General features: G+C 36.4%; 1 protein-coding gene across 1 annotated transcript in view; it reads right to left on the reverse strand.

The window, feature by feature from the left end:
* LOC5575270 overlaps positions 1–17,966 on the reverse strand; it is a 41,427-nt gene extending 23,461 nt beyond the window's left edge. Inside the window, exons 1-2 of the mRNA XM_001661825.2 lie at positions 17,606–17,966; positions 3,189–3,789 (exon numbers count right to left, since the gene is read on the reverse strand). Of these exons, the coding sequence (XP_001661875.1) occupies positions 3,189–3,789; positions 17,606–17,747 (743 nt within the window). The 5' untranslated portion in view covers positions 17,748–17,966. The remainder of the gene's footprint in view (positions 1–3,188; positions 3,790–17,605) is intronic.
* Positions 17,967–18,216: the final 250 nt, after the last annotated feature.

The following is an 18,216-nucleotide window of genomic DNA, read 5'->3' on the forward strand; positions in this document are numbered from 1 at the left end:
ATTTTGACGGAGCACTGGTTGCGTCCTCCTCGCCCGATGAGATTTGCGGTGCGGATGACGATGCAACAAGCGGCTTTGGTTGATTTTCTTCAGCCATCTCGTATTGCGGCGCTTATGTCAAATCCACATCCAGCGGCGGCGGTAACGCGCAGAAGATATGCGCGCAATTCAAACACAACGTAAAAATTCAAGTAGGCTTGGATTTTTTCGTTCTTCAATGACGCAAATGTTTCAAATTTGTTAAATCTAAAACATTTAATGATTTTCATTATCACTGCGACGGTATATTGACATTTTCAGATAATCGCATTACGTGGATTTATCTTGCAGAGCACAATACAAACTTTCCTTGCGCCCCAATTCCTGCAGCGCCAATTCTGGAAGCGCAAGTCCATTAGGAAATCATGAGCGATTTCACAATTCGGACGCTGGTGTTTTGCTGCCGCTTGATGATCAACAGCTTGCCTCTGGTAGCGAGGAGCTGACGGCGCACTGGTATAAATCCTCCTCGCCCGATGAGGTTTGCGGTGGCGATGACGATGGGCGCTTCAACAAGCGGCATCAGTCGCGGCGGCGTGTTGTTGTTCCATTTGCGTCCCATTGAAAACTGAGCTGATAATGCGAAAGGCAATCGAGACTTGCGCGCCAACCATGTTCACAGTCTGACGGCAAAAAGAAGAATGAGCGAAGAAGCAGGAAGCGGTCTGCTTTTATAGTGCGAAGCGGAACGCAAAAGAAGTGTGGAAAACTGCTTGCACGTGATTGGTTGCGTAAAAAAGGTCTCTCAAAATTTCAACTCATTTGGTTGCTCCCCCAGCTGGCGCATTCAATTCGAAGTTTGTATGGAATGTTTGTTTCAAATATATTGGAAACTAGTGGTCCCGGCAAACTTCGTCTTGCCATCAAGTAGGCTGTTAAAAAACGCTATGGATCGTCCCATACAAAATGACAGTTCCGTTCACTCTCGTTTATCCAATTTTGCTGTTGAATATCCTGAGATTTTTATTCATACAAACACTTCGTAACCCTTGACGAACAAAGCGGAGAAAGAATCATTCAAATCTATTGACCCCGTATTAAGCCATTTCGTGACATACAAACACCACTCCATTTTTATTTATATAGATAGATAGATAGATTAACCCTAGGTCACTGTTTCGTTCCGTACACTAGTTAATCGCGTTCAATTGAGCCCAGAATGACAAATACACTAGTTGATAGTTGCAGAAGGTTGTATCTGGCTTTAAGCTCAATTTCATTAACTCAAGAGCGGTCGCGCATTCAGCCATCGTCAGCACCACCTCGCTCGAGCTGTGTATGAAAAGCGAGCCTTTTCCAAGGTGCGTGTACTCAGTACACGCATGCGACCGATCTTGGGTTAACCTTTCAGTTGTTGAAAGTTAGGCTTCGATCAGCACTCCGTACAATCACATATATGCATGCACCTTGTACCGCAGCTCGCCCAGCGTCATAGGTGGCTATGATGCACTTAATGGCTACCACCCAGCTGTGTTGAATAAATACTAACAAGGGAAGGTCACGATGGTGTTACACGGGGTTTTCAACCGGACTATTTTTGATAGATTCTACATGTCGAAATATGAAAAACTCCAAAGCCTTTCGGGTAATGGCCCAGTACTGAGCCAGGAGAGGCTATGAAAGGTTCGATTTTGTACGAATATAATATTATTGAGTGAAAATTTGTCTAAAAGATTTTTTCCAGTATTTATTACGATAGTAATGTATGTTTATGATGTATTTAAATGCCATTGGCGTAACTAACATGGAATATGGACTCCAAAACAAATTTGGTTTTATTAGAATAGTATACCAACAAGAAACCCATCCCGATTGCGCCTATGGCATGAAAAACATACATTAATGTCAATTCTGTTCTGTACCATCACAAAAATAGTAAAAAAAATATTTTTGGCCAAATTCCAATTAGCTTAATATTATAATATACGTACAAAATTGGCTTTGGGGGTTTTCATATTTCGACATGTAGAATTTAACAAAAATAGTCCGGTTGAAAACCCCGTGTAACACCATCGTGACCTTCCCTTGTAAGCAGCATTGCAAATCTAATTCAGATAGTTAAAACACCAGCTTTCCCAATTTTAATCATCATACAACCTTCTACATTATTGTTCGCTATGGTATCAAGTTGTATTTTTGGCATTCTGGGTTCCATTGAACGTGATCAGCAATTTTCTTGAACTAAACAGGAGATAACGTGCTGTTTCCCATATGATTGAGCTGAAAACCCCACATTAACTTCAATTCGATTGCGCCAGCTCATGGAACGACCAAATGAGCTGAAATTTTCAGGAAATCTTCCTCTAACCCTAAGGAATAATCCTGGGGGGTGCCCCGTGGAATTACCCAACTTCATTTTTCTCCCATACTGAGCTGGACCAGTCTAGTCACCCATCAATAGGAAAATGAACGATTCCACGTAATAAGAAACTCCACCAAAAATTATTTGATTTCTATGCGTTAAGTAAGTATTAAAATACCATCAGTGCACCTGATTCTGCTCATTTAAGGAAAGTTTAGTGTTTTATGGTTCATTATAAAAAAAACTACTGAGTCGCTCACAATGTAGATCACAAGTATTGGTAAGCAGCGACAAAATACAATGAATTTGAAAAAAAAAAAATCATCGAAAATTAATTGCATTTGTTATACTTACATTTTTGGCCCGAGCTGCAATACACAATAAAATACCTACTGATCCTATAGCCGCTCACAAGGTTTTGTGGTTTTCATATAAATCATTATTTAAACAAATTAAAATAATGTCAGACGGCTTCATTTGAAAGTTGTTAATGTTGCTACACTATATCCGTACGAAAAAGATCGAAAAATCCGTTTTTACGCTAGTAAGCGGTAATAGGGGCATGAGCGACTACTGATGCACTGATGGTACATACCTACAAAGTAAAAAGTTCAATCTAAACCAAACCGGAATACAATGCGCAAAATTCTACTCAATTGAATCAATTGAACCAAACTAAGTATCCGTATTCGATTCTTGCAAGCATTGAACGTGCGCTGGATGGGTCAAAAGTTAACTGGCCAATGGGAATTCATCAAAGGTAGAGATTGCAACTGATGACGGTGCCTTATCTATGTTGAAGTCGTTCAAAACCACGTGACCATATTGAATTCAAATCAATACTTACGTCAAAAATCTCGTCTGAAAAGGCTTATCGATGGGTTTAAAGTTCAGCACAGGCGTGGCCGGCGATTGTCCAGCCGAACTACCTTCTTCTCCTACTCGAGTCTGCACTAGTGGTGCCACTGGTTTGCGATTTCCCTCCGGTAGCTCTTTCAACATGTTTCGGTTCGGTTTTGCCGAAAAGCGATCGTCTTCGTCGTCATCCTCCGGGAAGAACACATCGGTGGGCGACGCTTCCGGTTTGCTGGTCGTGCTCGTAGTCTGTACCGGTGGTTCCTGAACCGAAGTCAACCTCGTGCCGGAGTTGGTGTCCACTTGAGTTGTGACTCGTTTGATGGCCTTATACTCCGAGGGTCCCAATGGCGGAGGGTTGAAGTGGCGATCTCGTATCATCTTACGGATGTTCATTAGTTCCATTAGTAGCTTTGCTTCGAGCGTTCGGAATGCTATCAACATTTCATCCGTGCCGCAAACACCGACCAGGGTCTTGCTGATGGTGGCCTGAGCACTTGCTTCCACCTCACCGGAGGTGATCGTACACTGAGCTGTCTGGGTTTCGAACGGTTCGTTTGGAGTTCCATCGTTGATGTTGGTAGTGTTGGTAACTGGAAGTGAAAATCAAATTAGCTTTGTTGGAATTTTTAGGTGTGACTTTCAGTAAGAATTCCCTAGTCTTCCTTTAAAAAAAAGTAAGTAGGGGCTTAGGTAAATTTGAAACCTCGTGGTTACAGAATTGAACATATACACTCCCATGCAAAAGCTTGAGGTCACCCCTTGAAAAACATACTTTGTTTTGTCCATATGTCGAATTGGAACTATCTATGGCTTATTCGAAAAGTAATGAAGTAATCTTACTTCAAATGAATTCTGATGAAATATTGTTTGAATTTTACTTACTACATTTTTACTTCAAGTTATGATATTTTTCCAAAGTTACACTGAAAAAAACATGTCTAACTTGCTTAGCATTGGATCGAACAAAATCTTAAACCAGTATGGCATAAGAACCGTAATCTCATAATTTTGAAAGAGCATTTGCAAAATGTTGGCGGAAAAATCTGAAAACTATTAAAATCAAATAAGTTTGGGGCCACTAGAACACGAAAAGCTTGTAAAATCTTAGGGTTATTTGCCCATTATTGCGGTATTCCCTATTATTGCGGTATAAGAATTACACCCTCATTATTAATCGAAAACTCTATTTTCTATGGATATTATTGATGATGGTGAAAGCTCATAGTATTCCCAAGGTGTACCAGATAAATGCTTTAAAAATAAAACGATTTTGATCGTTGAAAGAACAGTTTTAAATGATGCATCAAGAAATGCTTATATTTTTAACCAGTCTCTCTATCTACGGGCGGGTTTTCATAAGCTTAAATTTTTAAGTTTAGAGCCAAAACATTTATATGTAGCGGGTAGAGATGGGTAACTCACTCGCGAATCATTCAAAAGAGTCGACTCTCAAAATTGAGTGAACGAATCACGATTCTTTTCAAAAGAGTCACGATTCACTAGCACCTCATTTAAAAAAAAATGAGTCTTAAAAATTTACCCTGATTTTTTTTTTTAATTGGGATTTTTATAGTTAAGTACATGTCTAGGTGTAAATAGATGATGTAGATTTATTAAAAAAATATCTCGTTCAAAAAATGTAACATATCGCATTTCTTATATGAAATACATGATTTGGTTATAATTGTTTAAATGAGTCACTGAATCGATCAAAAGAGTCGATTCACTTTTGTGAGTGAGTCATATACGATTCGCTCCCAAAATTGGACCATTTTGCCCATCTCTAAGCGGGTATATCAGTTCAGTATGGATGTAGTTACATGATAGATATTGAATTTCGAATAAAAGTTCTATATTTTTGAGAAAAAGCATATACCGCAATAATAGGACAATGAAAACAGCTTTTTGCCTATGATTGCGGTATCTGTAAATCTCATTAAAAAATCGATATTTCAATAGTCATTTTAAATGTAATTGCTGGAAACATTAATTATATTATTAGGATACTAATAAGGGACATAATTTCAAGTTATTCATACATTTATCAGGGTGTCTACTACCTGGAAAAACCTGGAGAACCTGGAGTTATCAGGGAATTTCATTCAACCTAAAAAAAACCTGGAATTCTCAGGGAATTTCGATCATAATCAGGGAAATTATTTTGAGGCAGTAATATATGGTAGAATATGTTCACGAAAAGGATCAGATTTAGGCGTCAACCATTTTTTGCAAGAAAATTTCTACAATCAAAAAAAAAAAATTCGGCTGCGCCGCTATCAAAACTTTATTTGAGCTTTTCAGTGAGAATCCTTTCTAGTAAATTTGATCGACTTAACAAAACACGATTGTCGTTCAAGTCTCTAATTTTGATGAAAGTTTCTATTTTAACCAAAATGGTCTCTAAAGTATGTTTTTCCTTATCTTACTTGCAGCAAATTATGAAACTAAATTTCGTCTTATATTTCTCAAGAATAGCTTCACGATTTATCCTAGTGGCTTCTCCAGGAATTTCATTTTAAATACTATTAGGAACTAATACAAAGTTCTCCCCATAAATTCTTCATGAAATTCCTCTACGAATTCTTTCAATAATTTATCAAATGATGCTTAACATAATTTCTCCAGAATTTGCTTCAGGAAATCCTCGAGCACTTCAATGTTACTATCTCCAGTTATTTTTTCAGGGATTACTTTGAACAATTTTCCAAGGACTATCCTAGCACTTCCTCCAGATATTTTTTACTAACTTTTCAACTGAATTCTTCAGACGTTACTCTAAGAGATCTTCCAATGATTTCAACAGATTTTTTTCCACGAAAATCCGCAAAAGTTCAGTTTTTGGTAAAATTCGTTCTATGATTTTTTTTTCAACCCAACTTTAATTTCAACGCCATTTCATCTACGGTTATTTCAAAGAATTGCTCAAAAAAATCTTCGATTGAATCTATAAAAAACATTTCAAATAACTTCTTAAATCCCTGTGTTTCATTATTGAGTTTCCATAGATTTTTTTTAGGAATTTTTCCAGCATTTTATCCAAGGATTACTGGAGTTCTTCCAAACATTTTTCAATAAATAGCTCAAAAAATCATTATAGAATATTCAAGGTTCAAGAATATTTAAGGTTTCACACTAGTTTACACTACAGCATTTTGTTTTCAAGAAATCTCCTATCATTCCTACACATTTTTTTAGGGATTTACCGTCCTATGTTTTTTCAGGAATTCTTTCACAAAATCCTGCGTTATCTGAGTAATAATCTAGAAAATCTTGTAAAATTTCCTCAAGAGTGATTTCTTTTAGAAATATTTATTTATCAAGGGTGATTTAAGAACTTACACAAGTTTTAACAGAAGTTACCCTAATATTTGCTATAGGAATATGCCACGGTATTTTTTTCAACCATTTCTCAGCTTCCTGGAAAATTTCATTCACATTTCCTTGAAGAAATACATAGAAAACTGCTGAAAAAATGTTCCATTTCCATTTTCATTTTTTTTTTGAAAACTTATTTTTTTTAGAAATTTTTTACGAAAATTATTGGAGAGATTTCAACATGAACTTCTAAACAAAAAAAAATGAAAATCTCTCAAATAAAGCTTTATCCTTTCATCTAACCTGAAAAAATATTTGTTGTAATGTCACGAGATGGAAATTTTTAGAGTTTTAGAAATATTCTCTGATAAATGTTGAGCGACCAAAACTCTTTTCTCCTGGTTACTGTTAGATTTCATTTTATTTTTTGATTATCGTTTTTCTCTTTTCGGTCTCTTTATGGTTCCTGTTTAATCTCAATTTTGTAACAATTATGATTGATCCTCTCTTTCCCACGACTTAAGGTGAAACAGTTTGGAATCAACTTCTAAGATTGCACTTAAACTTCAAAGGCACAAATCTAGCGAAAAAAGCATCCAACAACCGTGCACTTTATATTTTGGCCTTGTGCACTTCCAGAAAGCCTAAAATAAGAAAATCAGAAATGTTTTCCAGCTATTTCTCCAGTTTAGTGCCTTTGAAAACGTGAGCAGGTGCACAAGTCGGCCATTGTGCCGGTCATCTTTGGATTCCGAGATGTTTCACCTTAAATCAACTATTTCTTTACAAAAAAAAAACGTGTTTATCAAAATTGTTTGAAAAAATAGTTGCAACCCTATTTTTAAGCCAAATTATTCGAAACCAGTCCAAAACAAATTACTTGTTTTTCAATAAAAAACATATTGTTTATCAATAGTTTCACTATTGAAACAGTTAATTGAATGTTGGGTCAATTTGATACAGAATCATATTTATGTAATACAATAGTTACATAAATATGATTCTATGATATGATATGTATTTATCTGATTCAGTTTGTCTTAAGTTCGTCGAAAATCGATGGAGCCCTTGGGCTACCATGGGACAAAGAAGGTTACTTTAGAACTCTTCAACGTTGTGGAATGAAATGTAACAAGCATACTGATACACTTGAGAGTTCGTTAAGTTCACGGTGATGAACAGAGCCATTTACAAACGAAATCAAAGACTCTATCATTGTTGAATAAAATTCATTTGAATAAAACTCAAACTTTGGTATTGCTAGCACCTTCATATTGGAATAGCTTCAGCATGCGTTAAAAAATGTATAGAAGTGTATAAATTGCTATTAAATCAAAAACACTTCAAAATGTGTCATTATTTTGTTTTAGCCATATAAATGTGCTTATTCTGCGCGGCGTGTGAGGTGACACAAGTCGAATGAGGTGACAATTGTCGACTCGCTCCCATTTGATTAACATTAGTCATCTCACGGCACTCGCGGTAAGAGCGAGTCGTCTCGACTCACACGCCGCGCAGAATAAGCACGAAAATTAGAGTATTTATTGAACCTGGAATTATTTTTTGAAAGATTTATGTTTATCTTTACCCTGTAGTTCCTCATATTTACAAATATTTTGCAAATAAACACAATGTTTTACCAAAAAATCACGTAAACTGACTGAAAATCGGAACACATGCCAAAAATACGTCGAAAAACTAAGATATAAGATAATCGCATGGAAGCAATGCTTTAAAATTGTGTTGGCAGTGGAAAATATTTTTAAAAGTATCAAAATTGTAGGTTGTACTTAAGTCAACAAATTCATTTCTTATATGGCGACTAGTGGTCTCAGATGGAAGAACCTTGTCTATTCACTTTAACATTGTCCACCTACGACGAAAGAGGAGACGAAACCGGCAGAAAATCATTCGATTCTGTTGATTTGTTTTCGAATCGTGACATAAAGTAATGAATTAGTTTTCCTCATCGATATGTCCAAAGTCACACAAACTGACAGTACCGTGCACTGTCATTGATATGGAGGGAGCATAACTTCAATGCTCGAACATTGTGTGGTATTGAATGTATATTGAATGTAATAAAATCTATGAATTTTGGTATACCGCAATAATAAGACGGCACTACCGCAATAATAGGACAAAATACCGCAATAATAGGACAAAGGAAGAGCTTCAGATTTAAATCAAAAAAATGTATGTATGATTCCAAAAATTACTTTTTTACTTCACTATACTTCAGATAAAGGATAGTTTTAACATTTAACATTGCAAAATACTATAATATTTAGATTTTGGACACTGCAATACGATTTTAATTTCAACACCGTGCTTAAGTCCTCCGTAATAGGACGGATACCCTATACCAATTATGTATACCCCATTATTTACGATCAAAAAAGCCAGACTATTGAAATTGGTAGAAAATTGACAGAAATATTAATGAAAAATATTTGCATGCATCTCAGGTTACCCCAAATTTAAGCATGATGACTTGAACGACTATGGACCAATGCACGGGTTCATTATTTGACGTTTTAGCGGTGCCGTGTTATTTATGTGACCATGGAAACCAGTGAATTCGGCACCGCTCAAACGTCAAATTAGTGAACCCGTGCATAGGTCCATGGACCAATGCACGAGTTCACTATTTAACGTATGAGCGGTGCCGTGTTATTTAGGTAACCATGAAAATTAGTGAACTCGTGCATCGGTCCATTTTATTAAATTTATTAATTTTGAATTAAATTTTATTAATTTTGAATAATTTTCAGATTTTTCGCCAACATGTGCCAGTGTTCTTCAAAGAATATAAGATTACGGTTCTTATGTCGTAATGATTCTAAATTTGAGTCGATTCAGAATAATGATTTGAGTCGATTCAATGCTAAGAAAATTACCCATGTATTTTTCTGTATAATTTTTGAAAAATGTCACAACTTCAAGTAAAAATTGAGAAATTCAAAAAAAAAATTTTCTCAAAATTCCTACTAAGTAAGATTAACTCATTGTCTTTCGTATGAGTCGTAAGGGGGTTTGGGAAAAACTAAAAGGTTCAATACTCATATATGCTCTTTTGATTGGGGTCGTCCATAAATGACGTAGCATTTTAAGGGGGAGGGGGGGCTTCACGAATTTGTGACGATGTGTGACGAGGGAGAGGGAGGGGTCCCAACTAGTGGAATTTTGAATAATGTCGGTAAAAATAGTAGCGCTGAAAAAAAATACTGTCAAACATTTTTTGTTATCAAACTTTGTTTTAGTTTTTAGACGGGCTTTAATTTAATAATCATTCTTCAAAAATTGCATTTGATAAGAATACAAATTTTCCTAATAAATGCTATCAAACAGATTTTATAAATCTTTAAAAACATATGTGATTATAAGTTTGGATTATGTGAATTGATGTCCAAATTAAATAATTAAGTAATTAATTAACAATTTAAAAGCTTAACTAGTTAATTATAATTTAAGGCTCTACCCCATTTGGCATAAAGCCATTTGGCATAATGCCATTTGGCATAATGGCCTTTCGGCATAATAGCCATTTGGCATAATTAAACGAAATATTATTTTTCTCTCACATTTCAAAACGATTATTTTGGTGCTTGAAATATTTGTGTAAGACAAGTAAAGTTTACTGGAAGAAGGGGAAAATATGGACCATGATTTTTAGTTCGAATAAGTAATGTGAAGTACAAGGAAACACATTGAGAAAGACTCATTGTCACTAAGTGTGCATTTAAGGCTGATGACAAGAACATCAGCAATGTAAAGTCACATCAGTGGTTGAGCATATCGCTGGAGAGGTATCGTGTAGATGAAGATCCAAGCATATTGAATAATTAATTTCAGTACAGCATCATTAGAAAAGCTTCAAGTTTGAGTGTGTTGAAACGCAAACACCGTTGCGTACAATTTGATCAAATGAAATCAAATCAAATGAAGAAAATGACTCCCATAAGTTATGAAATTCCATGTGCGGCTGAGTACTCACTTGGATTTTTTTGAATTTCACGTATACGTTATATATCTAGAGTAGAAGTTGAAGTGGCAGTACCTGCAAAAAAGTGCAGCCATATTATTTCAATTTACAGAAATGAAAACTACGCGTTGGTGCAGAGCAATTAATATAGATTAGTAAACTTCATCTTTTTCCAAACATTAGCTGTTTTTTTTTTTGAGTTTGCATTTAAACTAATCTTTACTTTTATATCGTGCTGCTTCTAATTGCTAGACGCTTTAAAAGCCGGGCAGTAGCCTGTTTCTAGGTGATTTTGGACTACTTTCTGGTAGCGGTGTCGATGGTGTAGTGGTAAGCGTGTTTGATTCTCATCCCAGTCGGTCGGGTATCAATTCTCGTCGACACCGTCGAGATTTTCTGAGAAATTAACTCTCCGATCGCGTCTTCTTTCGGAAGGGAAGAAAAGTCCTTGGTCCCAGCCCATTTGCTGATGGGTTCGATATGTAGGGTCCCAGCTGTGTGTGGCTGTCTCTCTGGGCGTAGGAATTTTAAGGCTTCGATCCTAGACCCAGCCGACTTTAACAAACAACTAGCCCAGAGAAATAAAAAGAAGTGTGGTCTAAACATCATAATTGCAACTTCTTCTACATTACCCATGCATAAATGTAGCCGAAAAAAAAGTTGTGTGAATTAAGGCCAGTGTCCATGATTCGAAGCGTCCGGGAAATTCAAATCAACACGATTCCAAGGCAATCCGATGTAATAAACTTCGATCTTGGCATGCCTATGATTCGTTACGCTGCAAACTAAAAAGAACAGGTTTATGTTTGAAAGAAGGTATAATTTCTAATTGAGTAATTCGCCAATTGTTGAATGCCCAAAATCTCGCTAATTGTAGAACACGTCATTAGGAATACACGTATTGTTATGAAATAGGCAAGATTTTAAGCCGTTCAACGATAGGTTAAGTGCCCTACAGAATTATTAACCATCATCAACTGATTTTTGTAGCATATAGAGCAAAGCATCTCTCTTGAGATTGTCCTTCTTTAGAACATTGGCAGTTCTTTATATTTGGTTTCTAAGCCCTCAGAAATAAAAAAAAATCAATATTTTTAGAGGCTAAGCTAAGTGGTTTCATATAACTGCATTTCTAGGTGCGACAAAATTGTGATATCCAAGCCATGGTCAAAAATCGAACTACAGCATTATCACAAATAAAAGAAGACAGACGTTCAGAGAGCATTACAAGATTAATTAAAGCGAGTTCACTCTTTTGTGCCAAATTTTATACTCTTCATATTACTCCTTCATGAATGTATCGCTTCAAGTACTCACATCTACAAGTGTGACCAGGCTTGATAATGCTCCTCAACATCATTAGAGTTCGGTGAAATACTCTAGAGCAGCGTGCTGCCTTTGCTTCTTTGCGAGGGAGCAAAAAAATGCTAAGCAGGGAGGCAACGAAAAATGAGCGAGGAAGATGTAGCACAAAACACAACAGAGTAAAATTCCATAAAGAAAGGGTGCTCTCTCAACTCCCCTACGGACTATTTGTTCGGGCGGCAGACTCTATAGTTCTTTTGAAGTGTGAGCTAAGGTGAGCATCGCAACAAAAGAGAGGAAGTACCTGAAAAAATCCTCGCGTTTTCTTGCACTCTCACTCGAATCGCTTGAGGATCTGTTTTGAAATTTTTGAGTTCAGCTTTTCTCCTCATAAAAACGGCACAATTGCATCTTCTTTGCCTCGCAGAGGAGTTTCTATCGAGCCTGCAGTGTGACTTGCAAGGCGCTGGTCGGAACTCGGAAGTGGTTCAATTCTATTGTCTAGGGTCGAAGATGACACATTGGATTTATCGAGTCCAAATTTGAGATTTTTTGTGGAAATGTATTCTTCCAATTATGCCAAATGACCCTTATGCCAAATGACCATTATGCCAATTGGCCATTATGCCAAATGGCATTATGCCAAATGGGGTAGAGCCATAATTTAATGCTTTATCGACATGGAAAACATGGTTTTCTTTTTGTTGTCAAGACAAAAAACATTGGAAAACATTGTTTTCTTTTTTATCAAGACATAGAATAAATCGTTTTTTATTTTTTTTCCGTTGGAGAATTTTTTCTTCAAGATAAGAAAATATGCTCATTTTGACAATTATTCAATTGTCGTCAAAGTAAAAAAAATATTTGCTCAGTGAATTATACGTTCAATGTTGCAGGAGATTTCCACCCAATCAATTCATACATTTATTTTGATATATCAATGCTCTTGTTAGAATAGCGTGGATAACAATGAGGACATCAAATTCAAGTATTATCGAAATTGCCTAATCAAATATCTAAATCACTCGGTAATTTAGAGAAAGCATTTTTATTGTTTCATTGTTTCATTATGAGTTGCTTAAGAATATTTCAGTATGAGGAAATATAATTAAATATAATAGTATTGAATATCACTAAAAATGAATAATTTGTTTAATAATCGCTAAGAATTTCGAAGTACATGTCTCTCATCTACCCAAATAAAGACGTTTAAATTTTTTCTACCTTTTCAACTGTAAACATGTTTAATGTTTTCATGGTAACAACAACAAAAGTACTATAAATTAAATTTAACCTACGTGAAATTGGAAAGCAAAATTATATAACATAAATAGGAAATAAGTTTGTTTTAAACTGTTTTTCAAATTACTTTTCAGTGCTACGGTATAGCAAACTATTATTTGTCAGATTACTCTGACGTTCCAGTCAGTAATGCATATCAACTTTGTTTTGAATTTTCTGAATTTCAATGTTTTGTTTTAACCCAATCGTTGATGAAAACAAATAGAAAAATAAGACGGAGGGGGGGGGTGGTACCTGATATGCTACGTACTTTCCAGGGGGGGGGGGGGTATCAGCATTTGTGACGAAATACTACGAGGGGGAGGGGTGTAAAAAATCAGACAAAAAAAGCTACGTCATTTATGGACGGCCCCATTCTCTTTAAGATTTTATTATAAATTTTAAGACCCTGAATTTTGGATCCCTCGACAAATTCCTAAACAAATCTCTGGATTAAACTTGGTAGAATCATGGAGGGGCCCAGTTAGCCGTAGTGGTAAACGCGGAGCTAATCAGCAAGACCAAGCTGAGGGTCGTGGGTTCGAATCCCATCGGTCGAGGATCTTTTCGGGTTGGAAATTTTCTCGACTTCCCAGGGCATAAAGTATCTTCGTACCTGCCACACGATATACGCATGCAAAAATGGTCATTGGCACAGTAAGCTCTCAGTTAATATAACTGTGGAAGTGCTCTTAAGAACACTAAGCTGAGAAGCAGGCTTTGTTCCAGTGGGGACGTAATGCCAGAAAGAAGAAGAATCATGGAGGAATCTCACGATGAATCTTCGAAAAATTCCTTGGATTAAAATCTGTATGAAGTAATCCCAAAAGGAATTCTTAGAGTGGTTTTCGAATGATGCTTCGGAAAATTCTTACAGGAATCTCTATATCCCAGCATTTTTTTTTTTGTTTTATAAATCATAGGAATATCTGTCAACGCCTCCTGAAAAAAAAAACTGGAGGAATCTCTAAAAATCTAATCGTAAACCAAAATCCTTGAAAAAAGTTTCTTGGGTTTCTCTTGTAAGTATGGTTTCGATGCCAGTAATGGACCCCTTAGTAGCTGAAATTCATTCTCCACAACTTTGCTAAAGATACCATCTTGCTAAAAAATCTAGATCCTGTGATATTTGTGTTCGAGATGTTGCATTGCGAAATGTCCACTACATTGGTTCCCCCGGGACACAATCCGATGGCCACAGGTAGGTAAGAATGTTTCCAAAGTTTTATTTGTCCACTGATCAATTGGTACCGTTGGACTGAAGAAATTTGCCGAAGACATCCATATTCTATCTTGCCTAGCTTTTGATTTACAATCAAAATTGCTGCGCGTGTACTCAGTACACGATGCGACCGCTGGTGTAACTTTGTTTTGAGCGACTGACGGAAGGTTAATAATACGGTAAAATCAACAAATGTACACGGAAGTCAAATAATAATGAACGGTTCGAGTAAACCACAGTTTGAAATCGTTATATCTCAAAATCTAAATAATTTAGAAACTTGGGGTCTTTAGTAAAGTTCTTCTGGAAGTGAAGCGCTATCTGATGGTACCTCAATCGGAATATGACCGCTAGGTAGCACTAGTGGGCATGGCAGTTTTACTTTTGTTTTGCAGATATTTCAGGATCCTGACCATTTAGAAGGAAGGATGGCGTCTTCGGTAAAGTTGTTTAGTAAGTTAAGGACTATCATGGTTCGAGCTAGTTGATTCAAAATTTTGGCACCAGGTGGCGCTAGTGAGCATGAAACTTTTGTTTGCAGATATCTCAGGAACCTGACCACTTAAAAAGATAGCGTCTTCGGCAAACTAGCTCAGAAGCTCAAGGGGTATTATTATTTGAGCCAAGAAGTATTATATTTTGCCACCAGGCGGCGCTAGTAAGCATGAAATTTTTAATTTGCGGATACTGCACGATTAGAGACTATCATTATTTTACAAAAATGGTCAGGATCCTAAAATATCTGCAAAACAAAAGTTTCATGCTTACTAGCGCCGCCTACTGACAAAATCCCGGATTCCTTGGCTAAAGCTGGGAGGGAGGCACCGATACTACACACGAAATATAGAACAACGTTTGTTTGAACCGCAAGATAACTCTGCACTAAATATTAATTTTCATTGGAAAAAGTAAAACGATGCGTTTTTCAATGCTTCATATTCAATCAGTTGAAAGGTGCTCACGTGACATTACTTGCATTATGTGCATGAATTGATTTTCATTAAATTTTTGTCACTTTTGATGAAATACGAAAATGTGTTTCAATCAGTTACGCGCTTTTTCCATATTAGTCCAATGTTTGAGATCTGGGCTCACAGTGACAGTTCGTGACAGTGGAATCCCGGCTCACTATGACGCACAGAAATTTTGTATTGGTTTCTCCCTCCCAGGGCTAAAGTGATGATAGCCTTTGAGCTATTGAACAATTTTGCCGAAGACATCATCTTTCTAAGTAGTCAGACTCCTGGGATATTCGCAAAACCAAGGGTGTTGTACAAAGTACAACGCGCGACTACTCGCGTTACAAAAATTCGCGTGACGACCGAAAGGTTAAAAGTTTATATAAAGACCTTTAGTTATACCTTTATTTCTCAAGACTGTAACAACTTCATATTTTTCCACAACGTTTTCGGACAAAGTGTGTTAATTTGTATATGTGTAGTAATAAGGCTGATACAAATATTAATTTTCTTTTATGTCACCCCCCCCTTCAAAAATCCGAAAATTTTGAAGGGGAGAAAAAAAAAAGATTTATCATTTTTTGACATCAGTTAGGTTTTTTCAATTTTTAAAGTTAAAAACAACTAAAATAATTAACCAGAGGACGTTTGATAAAAGTTTAACAATTATCGTTTAAAATAAAAATTCTAAAAAATAACTTTTTTTTTCCTTTTTATTTTTTTGTTCCTTATTTATTTTTATCCCCCCCCCTCGTACCTTCCAAGTGGGCTCGGACATAAAAGAAATTTAATATTTGTATAGGCCTAAATATATATTACATGCATGTAGCGATGGAAAAACGAGTTGGTTCGACAATGCATATGGGACAGTTATACTTTTATGGGCACTCTAGCCCTTACTAACGTTGCAATATGTTCTGTATAAAATTATGCGTCAATTCAGCAATGACATGCTAACGCTTTTAATAATCAATCAACGCTCCATGTAAGCTATTGAAGATTAAGTGGCGTGGTCGCATCATAAACCACTCAAAGCGCGCCGCACATCGCTTTCATTTTTCAAATTTTATTTGATCTATAAATAAACGCTGTATGTATTTTGTATGTAGCAGATTCTTATGATGTTCTCTTACAAGCTATTTTACTTTGTAAGGTATCCCGACCAGCGGATTACAACAAAATGCGCGTTTTTCTAGCATAATATGTTATAATTTTGGCTAGTTATTAGCTAAAATCTGAAACGAGATCCTAAAGAGGAACGTAATCTGCAGCACACATTTGGCGTGATATCAGATGCAGCCTGTCGATTTTATGAGGCAGCATCCATAAATTACGTAACGCTCTAGGGGGAGGAGGAGTAGGCTCAAGCGTTACGGCTCATACAAAAATTTGAAATTTTTCATACAAAAAGCGTTACGAAGGGGGGGGGGGGGAGGTGGTTAAAAATTTCCAATTTTAGCGTTACGTAATAAATGGATGCTGCCTGCCCAAATGAGTTGGAAGTATTCGAATTATTGATCAACAAAATAACACTTCCTTCGTTTGCGCTGTTTGAACCAAATTAAAGTAAACTGAAATGTAGTTCACGTTTCACGGTTTGCTGAAACGCACATATTTTCGAACTTGCTTGAACCGCCAATCTTTTTTTTCACTAAAAGTTAGACTTGAGACAAAAAAGCTTGCGGTATATTAAAAAAATATGATTATGTGTTATAATTATGTGTTTGATTGAAACAACCTATAATTTGTTTTAATTAAGGTACGCCGGGGCAAGTTGAAACGGCTGGGGTAAGGTGAAATGGCAAGGTATTGTAGTGAAATTTCATGATGATGAGAAATTCAATTACAGAAACATTAAGTTAACATATGGAACAAACTTGTAAGGAGCAAATATCTGTTAACATTTATTGGCATCTTATTGGAAACTTTGCATTTCATCTTACGCCACCTGTTTCAACTTGTCGCGGTGTACCTTATGCTAAAATCTACCGAATCAAAGTGCTTCAAACAAAAAAAAAATGTAATTTGTAACAAACTTTTAAACAAATGTGATACTATTTTGTTGTAACCCACCGGTCGGGACTCCACTTCAAGTGTTTCTATTGGTGAATGCTGAAGAAAAAGTATCCACCTTTGTTCCATTCATCTTCACCGGTGATGAATGACAATTTGCAATTATAGTAGTTTTTTTTTGCGGCAAACGATTCCCTGTTCGCACAATTTATCATAATCCAACAATTATCCAAAAACCGGTTCCCGCAGGTTGACTCAGTTTGGTTGGAAATTCACACGATTAGTAATGGGTCTTTTTACCATCCCATGTCCCATTGGGGGCTCACCTTGAAGGTCTGCACCGGAAACACAGGTGATGACTGCAAACAACGAAAACGACAGGAACAACGCACTACAGACGGTTCGCACTGATTTCGACGCGCGTCTATTGCGACGAAGGCAACCACGCCGGCAATCGGTCATGGCCATGACCCTTTACTTAGGCCACTGAATTAGAATGAATTGCTAATCACCGGTTGACGATGGGTTTGCGGTATCGATTCACAGAATTTCACATAGGTAACAGAAAAAAAAACTTTCCCCCTTTCTGCTGCGGACTTTAGGTTTTCGTGTGAAGACGTACGCAACGCGCGCGCAATTATAAGAACGTCTTCACGGCACGGTGTGCGACTCAGAACTGAGACGATAGAAATTTCAAACTTCTCACTCTCGGCTCGGCCAACCGATTCTAGTTCAACAATACCCATGAGAATCGTGTCGTTGATATATCTGGGAGCTAGTCAAGTTGATTTTATTTATTAGTTGGAAAGTTAGTTTTTATTGGACTATCACACAAATTGTAGAATGCAAGAAAATGTGATAAAAGTGCACTTTTGCATCAGAAAATATTGTTCTCTTCAGTGCACAATTTTCTGAGGCTATAATATTTAAATAAGAG

The sequence above is a fragment of the Aedes aegypti genome, chromosome 3 (genome assembly GCF_002204515.2).
Source record: "Aedes aegypti strain LVP_AGWG chromosome 3, AaegL5.0 Primary Assembly, whole genome shotgun sequence".
In the NCBI taxonomy this organism is placed as follows: Eukaryota; Metazoa; Arthropoda; class Insecta; order Diptera; family Culicidae; genus Aedes; species Aedes aegypti.